General features: G+C 52.1%; 1 protein-coding gene across 1 annotated transcript in view; it reads right to left on the bottom strand.

The window, feature by feature from the left end:
* C1H5orf34 (chromosome 1 C5orf34 homolog) overlaps positions 1–12,179 on the bottom strand; it is a 107,859-nt gene that overhangs the window by 21,312 nt on the left and 74,368 nt on the right. The window contains exons 10-11 of the mRNA XM_075326789.1: positions 9,524–9,628; positions 6,755–6,795 (exon numbers count right to left, since the gene is read on the bottom strand). Coding sequence (XP_075182904.1) covers positions 6,755–6,795; positions 9,524–9,628 — 146 coding nt within the window. The remainder of the gene's footprint in view (positions 1–6,754; positions 6,796–9,523; positions 9,629–12,179) is intronic.

The raw sequence follows: 12,179 nt of genomic DNA, 5'->3' as shown, positions 1-12,179 counted from the left end.
CTTCCTGGCTTGTCTCATGGTGGCAATGACATCCTGAGATAACCCTGAAGACGCTAGGAGCCAGGACTCAATGGCCACACAGTCAGGTTGAGGGCCACAGAATTCAGATGGAAAAACGGGCCTTGTGACAGCAAGTCTGGGCGGTCTGGAAGTGCCCACGGTTGACCCACCGTGAGATCACCACAGATCCGGATACCACGACCGCCTCGGCCTGTCTGGAGCGACGAGAATGGCGCGACGGCAGTCGGACCTGATCTTGCGTAGTACTCTGGGCAGCATCGCCAGAGGGGGAAACACATAAGGCAGTCGAAACTGCGACCAATCCTGGACTAAAGCGTCCGCTGCCAGAGCTCTGTGATCCTGAGACCGCGCCATGAAGGCCGGGACCTTGTTGTTGTGCCGTGACGCCATGAGATCGACGTCCGGCGTTCCCCAGCGGCGACAGATCTCTCGAAACACGTCTGGGTGCAGAGACCATTCCCCCGCGTCCATGCCTTGACGACTGAGAAAATCTGCTTCCCAGTTTTCTACGCCCGGGATGTGAACTGCGGAGATGGTGGAGCCTGTGGCTTCCACCCACTGCAGAATCCCCCGGACTTCCTGGAAGGCTTGACGACTGCGAGTGCCGCCTTGGTGGTTGATGTAGGCGACGGCAGTGGCGTTGTCCGACTGTATTCGGATCTGCCTGCCCTCCAGCCACCGATGGAAAGCCAATAGGGCTAGATATACTGCCCTTATCTCCAGGATATTGATCTGAAGGGACGATTCTTTCGGAGTCCAGGTTCCTTGAGCCCTGTGGTGGAGAAAAAACGCTCCCCAACCTGACAGGCTCGCGTCCGTGGTGACCACGGTCCAGGTTGGGGGTAGGAAGGATTTTCCCCGAGACAGAGATGTGGGTAGGAGCCACCACTGAAGTGATGTTTTGGTTGCAAGGGAAAGAGAGATGTTCTTGTCGAGGGAAGCCGCACTCTTGTCCCATTTGCGAAGAATGTCCCATTGGAGTGGCCGTAGATGGAATTGCGCGAACGGCACTGCCTCCATAGCTGCAACCATCTTCCCGAGGAAGTGCATGAGGCGCCTTAAGGGGTGTGACTGACTCCGAAGGAGTGATTGCACCCCCGCCTGCAGAGAAAGCTGTTTGTCCCGCGGAAGCTTGACTAACGCTGGCTATGAAACTCCATCCCGAGGTAAGTCAGTGATTGGGTCGGTGTCAACTTGGATTTCGGGAAATTGATGATCCACCCGAACTGCTGGAGAGTCGCCAGAGCGACGGTAAGGCTTTGTTGACACGCCACCCGAGAAGGGGCCCTGACTAGGAGATCGTCTAAGTAGGGGATCACCGAGTGGCCCTGAGAGTGCAGGACCGCCACGACGGATGCCATGACTTTGGTGAAAACCCATGGGGCTGTCGCCAGTCCGAAAGGCAATGCCACGAACTGGAGGTGTTCGTCTCCGATGGCGAAACGCAGGAAACGTTGATGTTCGGGTGCGATCGGCACATGGAGATAAGCATCCTTGATGTCGATCGATGCTAGGAAGTCTCCTTGTGACATCGAGGCGATGACCGAGCGGAGAGATTCCATCCGAAACCGTCTGGTTCTCACATGTCTATTGAGCAGCTTGAGGTCCAGAACGGGACGGAATGACCCGTCCTTTTTTGGCACCACGAACAAGTTGGAGTAAAATCCGCGACCACGTTCCTGAAGGGGAACGGGAATCACAACTCCTTCGATCTTTAGAGCGTCCACTGCCTGAAAAAGTGTCGGCCTGTGCGGGGGGCAGAGAGGTTCTGAAGAAACGAGCCGTAGGTCGGGAGCTGAACTCTATCCTGTAACCATGAGATAGAATGTCTCTCACCCATCGGTCTTGAACATGTGGCCACCAGGCGTCGCCAAAGCGGGAGAGCCTGCCACCGACCGAGGATGTGGCTAGGGGAGGCCGAGAGTCATGAGGAGGCCGTCTTGGAGGCAGTGCCTCCTGCAGCCTTTTGGGGGCGTGACTTGGACCGCCACGCATAGGAGTTCCTCTGGCCTTTCTCCGGCCGGTTGGACGAAGAGGATTGGGGCTTGGCGGAGGGACGAAAGGACCGAAACCTCGATTGGATTTTTCTCTGCTGAGGTCTCTTAGGTTTGGACTGGGGTAAGGAGGAGTCCTTTCCCGAGGATTCTTTAATAATCTCATCCAATCGTTCGCCAAATAAACGGTGGCCAGAAAAAGGCAAACGAGTTAAGAACCTTTTGGAAGCAGAGTCTGCTTTCCATTCGCGCAGCCACATGGCCCTGCGGACTGCCACGGAGTTAGCAGATGCTACAGCCGTACGGCTAGTGGAGTCCAGGACGGCGTTCATGGCGTAGAACAAAAAGGCTGATGCCTGAGAGGTCAAAGAAGAAACATGCGGAGCAGAATTCCGTGTGACAGCATTAATCTCAGTCAGACAAGCCGAGATTGCTTGGTGAGCCCACACCGCCGCAAAGGCCGGGGCGAAAGACGCGCCCGTGGCCTCATAGATAGACTTCACCAAGAGCTCTGTCTGTCAGTGGCATCCTTCAGGGATGAGCCATCGGCAACAGACAACGGACCTAGCAGCCAATCTGGAGACTGGAGGATACACCTTGGGAGAGTGTGCCCAGCCCTTAACTGTTTCTCCTGCTGAGAAGCAGACTCCTCTACAGGTGGAGGCGGGGGTGAGAGATCCAACACCTGGTTGATGGACGAGATAAGATCATTTACTAAGGGGTGCTTCACACACAGCGAGCTCGCTGCCGAGATCGCTGCTGAGTCACGCTTTTTGTGACGCAGCAGTGACCTCATTAGCGATCTCGCTGTGTGTGACAATGAGCAGCGATCTGGCCCCTGCTGCGAGATCGCTGCTCGTTACACACAGCCCTGGTTCGTTTTCTTCAAAGCCGCTCTCCCGCTGTGACACACAGATCGCTGTGTGTGACAGCGAGAGAGCGACAAATGAAGCGAGCAGGAGCCGGCGTCTGACAGCTGAGGTAAGCTGTATCCAAGATAAACATCGGGTAACCAAGGTGGTTACCCGATATTTACCTTAGTTACGAGCCTCTGCAGCTCTCACGCTGCCTGTGCTGCCGGCTCCGGCTCTCTGCACATGCAGCTGCTGTACACATCGGGTTAATTAACCCGATGTGTACAGCAGCTAGGAGAGCAAGGAGCCAGCGCTAAGCAGTGTGCGCGGCTCCCTGCTCTCTGAACATGTAGCTGCATTACACATCGGGTTAATTAACCCGATGTGTACTGTAGCTATGGTAGGAGAGCAAGGAGCCAGCGCTCAGTGTGCGCGGCTCCCTGCTCCCTGCACACACAGCTGTGCGCTGGTAACTAATGTAAACATCGGGTAACCATACCCGATGTTTACCTTAGTTACCAGTCTCTGCAGCTTCCATTCGGCAGCTCCGTGCAAGCGCAGCGTCGCTTGCACGTCGCTGCTGGCTGGGGGCTGTTCACTGGTCGCTGGTGAGATCTGCCTGTTTGACAGCTCACCAGCGACCATGAAGCGATGCAGCAGCGATCCTGACCAGGTCAGATCGCTGGTCGGATCGCTGCTGCATCGCTAAGTGTGAAGGTACCCTAAGGCGTCCCCCTCAGGTGTATCAAGGTTAAGGGCGAAGTCAGGGTCAGAGCCCTGAGCTCCCACGTCCGCCTCGTCTTCCAGAGAGTCCTCAAGCTGGGATCCCGAGCAGCGTGAGGAGGCCGGGGAAGAGTCCCAGCGAGGCCGCTTAGCCGGTCTGGAACTGCGGTCCAGGCAGGAGTCCTCCGCCTGAGACCTAGGGGCTAACCTGGGAGCGCGCTGCGGCGCGGACCGAGAGGGGCCTGGAGGAGACAAGCTAACAGGGGCCGGGGCCTGTGAAGGGGCCGGTCTGGACTGCAATGCCTCAAGGAGCTTAGATGACCATTTGTCCATAGACTGTGCAATGGATTGAGAAAGTGACAGAGAGTTTCTCAGCGAAAGAGGCCAACACCAGTGACTCTGTCCCTGCAGCCTGCTCAGGGGGAGCAGGGGGATCTACATGAGCCGAGGGGCCCACAAGTGCCCGAGGCTCCGGCTGAGCAAGCGTGGCAGGAATCGAGCATTGCTCACAGTGAGGGTAGGTGGATCCCGCAGGCAACATAGCCCCACAAGAGGTACAGGCCGCGAAAAAAAACCTGTGCCTTAGTAGCTTTGCTCCTTGTGGACGACATGCTGTTGTCTCCTAGGAGAGTGACCACTAAGGGTATATGGGAAAAGGGTATACAGCCTGTCTGAACAGATATATATATATATATATATAATAGATATATATCTATGTATCTATTCCGGCACCCTAGGGGAACCAGCACCGGGTGACCGGTGTGGCTTACCGACCGCTAACGAGCGGAGTGTGTCCTCCAGATTCCCTGTCGTGGATCCCCCGGAGCTGCAGAGCTGTGTCACTGAGAAGCATCCACCGGCAGAATGCCAAAAAATGGCTGCCGGAGCTCTCAGGGGAGGAGTGGGGCCGAGGGCGGCGCCAGCAAAGAGCGGGAATCTGGGGTCCCCACAGTGGTCAGTGAGGGGGGAGGGAGACATGCAGGATGCTCCAGCCCTCACATCCGACGTCATGTCGGTAATCCCGCCCTTACCCCTGACAGGCAGGCCCGGGGGCGGGATTTTTGCGACTAGGCCGCGGCGAAGCCGGGGACAAAATTTGAGGCCGCGCCCGACAAGCAGGCACGGTCGGCGCGGAAGTCCGCCGGGCTCCTCAGTTTTACAACTACCGCGGCTTCGGGAAGAAGGTGCGCTCCCTGCACAGTCCCTCCATGGGGACACAGAGTACCTTCAAGATGCAGGGCCCGGTCCCTGGGGTTGAAGAGGCTCCGGTCCGGCAGGTTCCACCAGGGGCTGCGGATGGAGCACGGTCCCAGCAAATGGATGACCGCTCAGGATCCCACTTTCCCCAGAGCCGCATAAGGGATGGTGAAGGAGACGGCATGTGGCTCCAGCCTCCGTACCCGCAATGGGTACCTCAACCTTAACAACACCGCCGACATAGTGGGGTGAGAAGGGAACATGCCGGGGGCCCCATCGGGGTCCTCTTTTCTTCCATCCGACATAACTATGTATGAGAATGCATGAGTGGATGTGTGCCTCCTTCCACACAAAGCATAAAACTGAGCAGCCTGTGGTCCACGGGAGGGTGTATAGGCAGAGGGGAGGGATTACACTTTTTAAAGTGTAATACTTTGTGTGGCCTCCAGAGGCAGAAGCTATACACCCCAATTGTCTGGGTCTCCCAATGGAGCGACAAAGAAATATATATATATATATATATATATATATATATATATATATATATATATATATATATATATATATATATATATATATATATATATCTATCTCTCTCTCTCTCTCTCTCTCTCTCTCTCTCTCTCTCTCTCTCTATATATATAGATAGATAGATAGATAGATAGATATACACACACACATATATATACGTCCTATGTTGTGAAGGCGTTAAAGCACAATAAACAGGTTTGATGCTCAAGTATGGGATGTCACATGCATTCTGCATGCAATAGCTAGATGGTAACTATTTTAAAGCCTGCTTTACACGGGACGACCGATTGTGCGATTTCACAATCGATCGTACCCGCCCCCGTCGTTTGTGTGTCACGGGCAAATCGCTGCCTGTGTCGCACAAAGTCGTGAACCCCCCGTCACACGTACTTACCTGCTGAACGACCTCGCTGTGGGCGGCGAACGTCCACTTCCTGAATGGGGAGGGATGTTCGGCGTCACAGCGACGTCACACAGCGGCCACCCAATAGAAGCGGAGGGGTGGAGATGAGCGGGATGTAAACATCCCGCCCTCCTCTTTCCTTTCGCATAGCCAGCGGGTGCCGCAGGACGCAGGTAAGCAGAGTTCATCGCTCCCGTGGTGTCACATGGAGCGCCGTGTGCTACCACGAGAACGATGAACAACCGGCACAAGTAAAAATAAACAATATTATGAAACTGAGCGGCAAGTACACGACTCACGATTTGTGAGCGATACTGCGACGCTCAGAGGTTTCACACGAGACGACGTAGTGTATGATGCCGGATGTGCGTCACGAAAACAGTGACCTTGACGATGCATCGCACGATCCGTCGTCTCGTGTAAAGCACCCTTAAGAGTACGGCTGACTTATTAGAGCTCAGAAACGTATTTAGAGGTTCTGCTTATATAGTGCCATTATACTCCACGGCACTTTACACATCAGCACAATCTATAGCCCCTATCAATATGTCTTTGGAGTGTGAGAGGGAAAAGGAGATCCCGGAGAAAACTCACACACACACGGGGAGAACATACAAACTCCTTCCAGATGAGGCGTATTCAGTTTTACAGATCACAGCTGCTGCAGAACCTCCCTTAAATGGGAAAGCCAAGTTTCTGGTAAGTCAAATTGGCTAGCAACTTTCCTTTATTTAGAAAGAAAAAAAAGAAGAGGTTCTGCAGCAGTTGACCTCTGATACCTCTGAACAGAGTATTTTATTTGTGAATCAATTGACCGACACTGCATTTCCCCTCTTTTCAAAAAGGTTTTCTGCAGCAAGTGAAGGTTGTAATATGGGGAATAATGTAGAATATTAGCAGTCACAGCACGGTTCTCCTGCAATGTTGTATCTGGTCCCGGCCCTCCTGGGGGACAGATGACACAATGGGGTACACGTTATCCCATACAGGCATCCCATCGTCTCTGAACAAGCAGCTGCTATAAAGGATACAGTTAAACCTCTGGATCTTTTGGAGCTCGTGTGCCGCCGTCCTGGGGAAGGAAAATGTAAGCTCATGAGTGCGTAAATCATACAAAGGATTCATAGCAGTTAGAAAAGTCATTTCACTAGGAGACAAAAAAAAAAAAAAAGGGTGGAAAAAAAATTGCTAAAGTTTAAAAGTGGCAATCTCCTTATTAACCCCTTGACATCCTGCTGATTTTGCACTTTCCGTTTTTTTGTTTGTTTTTTTTCCACCATTCTTCTCTTGAGAGACTTAAGGCTGCTTTACACCAGACAATCTATCGTGCCATAGATCGTCGGGGTCACGGTTTTTGTGACGCACATCCGGCATCGCTGGCGATGTCGGCCTGTGTGACACCTCCTAGCGACGCAGTATCGCTCACAAATCGTGAGTCGTGTACTGCTCGTTAGGTTTCATATCGTTTAATTTAGCTGTTCATCGTTTCCGGGGTAGCACACGCCGCTCCGTGTGACACCCCGGAAACGATGAACAGCAGCTCACCTGCGTCACGCGGCCGCCGCTGGCTATGTGAAGGAAGGAGGTGGGCGGGATGTTTACATCCCGCTCATCTCTGCCCCTCCGCTTCCATTGGCCGGCGGCCGTTTGACGTCGCTGTGACGCCGAACGTTCCTCCCACTCCAGGAAGTGGACGTTCGCCGCCCACAGCGTGGTCGCACGAGAGGTAAGTATGTGTGACGGGGGTTACCGACTTTGTGCGACACGGGCAGCGATTTGCCCGTGACGCAAAAAGGACGGGGGCGGGTACGATCAATTGTGAAATTGCACAATCGGTCGTACCGTGTAAAGCAGCCTTAAACTTTTATTTTTCAGTCAATCTGGTCATGTGAGGAACCGTTTTTTGCGGAATGAGTTTTAAATAAAACCATGAGTTTTACCATATATTTTACTGGAAAACGGCAAGAAAAAAAATTACAAATGTGGAAATATTGCAAAAAAAAAAGTGTGATAGCACTATTGTTTTTGAGATTTTTTTTCACTGTGTTCACTATATGGTAAAACTGATGTGTCAGTGTGATGCCTCAGGTTGGTACAAATTCGTAGACACCAAACATGAATGGGTTTAGTTTCATCTAAGTGGGGGTGGGGGGGGGATGGGTTAAAAAAATAAAATCAGAAGTTTGTCTAGAAAAACTGGCGTACGTTTTGTGCCCCTTTCCGTGGCCCGTAGCGTTTTCATTTTTCAGAATCTATGGCTCAGTGATGGCTTATTTTTTGTGTCTCTGGCTGACGTTTTTTAATGGTACCATTTTTGAACAGATGCTATGTTTTGATCGCCTGTGATTGCATTTTGCTCAAAATGTGCGGCGACCAAAAAACGTAATTTTGGTGTTTGTAGATTTTTTGCTGCTACGCCGTTCACCAATCAGGTTAATTGATTTTATATTTTGATAGATCAGGCATTTCTCAGTGTGGCAATACCAAATGTGTCTATATTGTTTCCTTTTTTTAATCTTTTAATTTTCAATGGGACGAAAGAGAGATGATTTGAACGTTTAGGGTTTTTTTAATTTTTCAAAACTTAACATTTTTTTTTAATTATTTTACTAGTCCTTGTAGGGGAATATAACGATCAGCTGTCTGATCGCTCATTCATTTCTCCTGATCACAGCAGCACCGCTGAGACCGGAAGAAATGATCCTGCCTTATAACTGGCAGTACTCTGCTGCTGGTTAAAAGGACCTGAGTCATGTGCGCTACAGGAGTCATCACACTACCCTGGGCTACCATGACAACCAACGGATTCACATGATCATGTCACGTGACTTCCGGTATTGGGCGGCGAGTAAACTTCTACTGGCATCGCCATTAATATGGCGCTGTCAAATCTTGACAGCGTCATTTAGGGGGTTAACAGGTACAGGTGGATAGCGATTCCACTTGTACCTGTACAAATCAGCTGGCATGTACATGGATTCCTGCCTGCAGCCCGCCACAGCAGGTGGAGATTAACACTATGACCGCAGGGACGTAATATTACTGTCCGTGGTCGTTAAGGGGTTAAAGGGTTTTCACAAAGAAGGGGAATATCAAATTCTTATATTGGAAGCCTTCTTTACCTAGTAAATTCCCCATCGTTTCAGTGCTGCCGCCCAGGTGTACCTTGCAGATGTTTGGTTCCAATGCTGCTGAGATCTACATGTGACTACTGCAGCCAATCACTGGTTGTGGCATACACTGCCTGTTAAAGACTGCAGCAGAGCGGCAGTGCTGGAGAGTAGGAGGGCAAGTAATGCAGAGTTTATTATTATTTTTAAGACGTTGTAAATGGAAAGCCCCTTTAAGTCCTACTTTGTTAACCCAGAGTTGTATTACTGATTTATTACGCAAGAGATTGGAGTGAAATGTAGACCGGTCAGCACAGCAGACCTCATGTTACCTAATGCTTAAAGGCCTCAAAGTTGGACAGACAGGTGAATTTCTGAGAAATTGGCCGACCATCATCGAATGTGAGTGGCTGCCTCCTGAGTGTCCCCGACATATTATATTGAGTGGTGTAAATATCAATCGGTTGTAATTCAATCATCCAATCCTTTTGCTTGGTGGGAAGATAAGATGGTGCCAGATTCCGGCAGGCGCCCTCAGAGAAAACAGAACCAGGGAGCCCCTACATATATGGGAGAGTTGGAAAGATAGCTTTAAGTCAAATCACTCACAACTATCTCTCCGATTCCTCCTGCGTAAATCCTGGAAGATGTGAAATGTGACATGGGGTGATAGTAGGAAAGCTTACCCACCCAGATCCCTGTACCAGCTCAGTTTCGGTACTATCTGGGGTCCCGAATTCTCCCATTGATTTCGTATCCAGCCATCTGCACCAGGCCACGGCCGTCCTGACGTAGCTACAGGAGGACATGGAGCAGTAAATATTAGGCACAAAAGGAGAAGAAAGAATAAACAAATAGAGAAAAATACAGTAGGAATTCTGATCATTTTGGAGAAAGTGATTAATGTACATCTATATCCCGGTAACCATTCTTCCTGTACATCCATTATGAAAAGGACCTGAGCTTTGGGGTCATTTACTCCGGACTCTCCACAGCTATAAGCCTTTGAAGGGCGTCACAACAGAGGGTCCGCTTCTATTAGCCAAAGCAAAGAGACGCACATTGAGCTGAACAAGTGCAGTGCACACAAAGGGTCGTCTCATCTTATTGAATGGGTAAGGCTAGTTTCACACTTGCGTTGAATGGTATCCGTTGCATTGCGTTGTGTGACGGATGCAACGGATGTGCTGCATATAGTGGCACAACGGATCGTACAAAACAACGGAATCAGCTTTTTTTTTTTCCAGTTTCACCGGCGGCAGACTATTGTGAACGATCAGCTGATCACCCGGCCGCCGGGTGATCAGCTGATCGCTCCCAGCAGCCGGCCGCCGGGTGATCAGCTGATCGCTCCCAGCAGCCGGCCGCCGGGTGATCAGCTGATCGCTCCCAGCAGCCGGCCGCCGGGTGATCAGCTGATCGCTCCCAGCAGCCGGTCGCAGGGTGATCAGCTGATCGCTCCGCTCCCAGCAGCCGGTCGCCGGGTGATCAGCTGATCGCTCCCAGCAGCCGGTCGCCAGGTGATCAGCTGATCGCTCCCAGCAGCCGGTCGCCGGGTGATCAGCTGATCGCTGCCAGCAGCCGGTCGCCGGGTGATCAGCTGATCGCTCCCAGCAGCCGGTCGCCGGGTGATCAGCTGATCGCTCCCAGCAGCCGGTCGCCGGGTGATCAGCTGATCGCTCCCAGCAGCCGGTCGCCGGGTGATCAGCTGATCGCTCCCAGCTGCCGGTCGCCGGGTGATCAGCTGATCGCTCCCAGCAGCCGGTCGCCGGGTGATCAGCTAATCGCTCCCAGCAGCCAGTCGCTGGGTGATCAGCCGCCGAGAATGTGTGCGGGGGGTCGGAGTGGGTGGAGCAGAGCGGGGCCATGGCGCTGAGGACAGGTGAGTGTGTGTGTGTGTGTGTGTGTGTGTGTGTGTGTGTGTATATATATATATACACACACATGCGGAGTGGAGTGCGGGAGGGGGCGGAGCCAAGCGGGGAAGTGTCGGGCTCCCTGCACACGTAGCCAGGGTAAATATCGGGTAACTAAGCAAAGCACTTTGCTTGGTAACCCGAAATTTATCTTGGTTACGGGTGCAGGGAGCCAGAGAGAGCGTGCGCAGTGAAATCCTAAGGATTCCGCTGCTCAAAAAAAGTAGATTTTGGGTACTCACCGTAAAATCTCTTTCTTGGAGCCTTCATTGGGGGACACAGAGACCATGGGTTGTATGCTGCTGCCACTAGGAGGCGACACTAAGCAAAATAAGGAAAACTCCTCCTATGCAGTATACACCCACCAACTGGCAATCATTCCTCAGTTTAGTGAGAAAGCAATAGGAGATAACAAGAAAGAACGAACAATCTTACAGAAGTGAACATTAAAATCAACATTCAACAGTAACATTGAACAGTAACATATGTCCAACACAAGGGCGGGTGCTGTGTCCCCCAATGAAGGCTCCAAGAAAGAGATTTTACGGTGAGTACCCAAAATCTACTTTTCTTTATCGCTTCATTGGGGGACACAGAGACCATGGGACGTCCTAAAGCAGTCCCACGGGTGGGTCTAATGTTACTCTCAGGGCTGACCTCGGTCCACTGCAGCCTGCAGAACTCGTCTACCGAGGCTCGCATCGGAGGATGCGAAAGTGTGGACCCTGTAGAACTTTGTGAAAGTGTGGAGCGAAGACCAGGTGGCCGCTTTGCAAAGTTGCAACGCTGGAGCGTGGTGACGGACCGCCCACGAGGCTCCCACCGCCCTGGTGGAATGGGCCATAATCCTGAGTGGGCGCGTTCTCCCTCTTACCCGGTAGGCTTCCAGTACGGCAGAGCGAATCCATCGCGCAATGGAGGACTTGGAGGCAGGTAGGCCTCTGCGGGGGCCGGACGGAAGCACAAAGAGGGAATCCGACCGTCTGAAATGAGACGTCCTTGAAATGTACCAGCGGAGAGCTCTGACCAAGTCCAGCCTGTGGAGAAGAACCTCACGAGGGTGCGAAGGGTTCGGACAAAAGGAAGGAAGAACAATGTCCTCGTTAAGATGGAAAGAGGAGACCACCTTGGGCAGAAAGGACGGTACCGGACGAAGGACTACCTTAGCCTGGTGGAAGACAAGATATGGAAAGCGGCAGGAAAGCGCCGCTAGTTCAGATACCCGCCTGATTGACGTGATGGCAACTAAGAAGGCGACCTTCCAAGAGAGGAACGTTAGAGACACCTCCTGCATAGGTTCGAAAGGAGAATGCTGGAGAACAGACAGAACCAGGTTGAGGTCCCAGGGCTCCACCGGAGGTTGAACGGGGGCCACCGCATGCGCAGCCCCCTGAATGAATGTGCGAACCTGTGAGCGAGAGGCAATCCTC

This window comes from Anomaloglossus baeobatrachus, chromosome 1, assembly GCF_048569485.1.
Source record: "Anomaloglossus baeobatrachus isolate aAnoBae1 chromosome 1, aAnoBae1.hap1, whole genome shotgun sequence".
Taxonomy (NCBI): Eukaryota; Metazoa; Chordata; class Amphibia; order Anura; family Aromobatidae; genus Anomaloglossus; species Anomaloglossus baeobatrachus.
The sequence above is the reverse complement of the archived record's forward strand: the minus strand, read 5'-3'. Positions and strand labels throughout refer to the sequence as shown.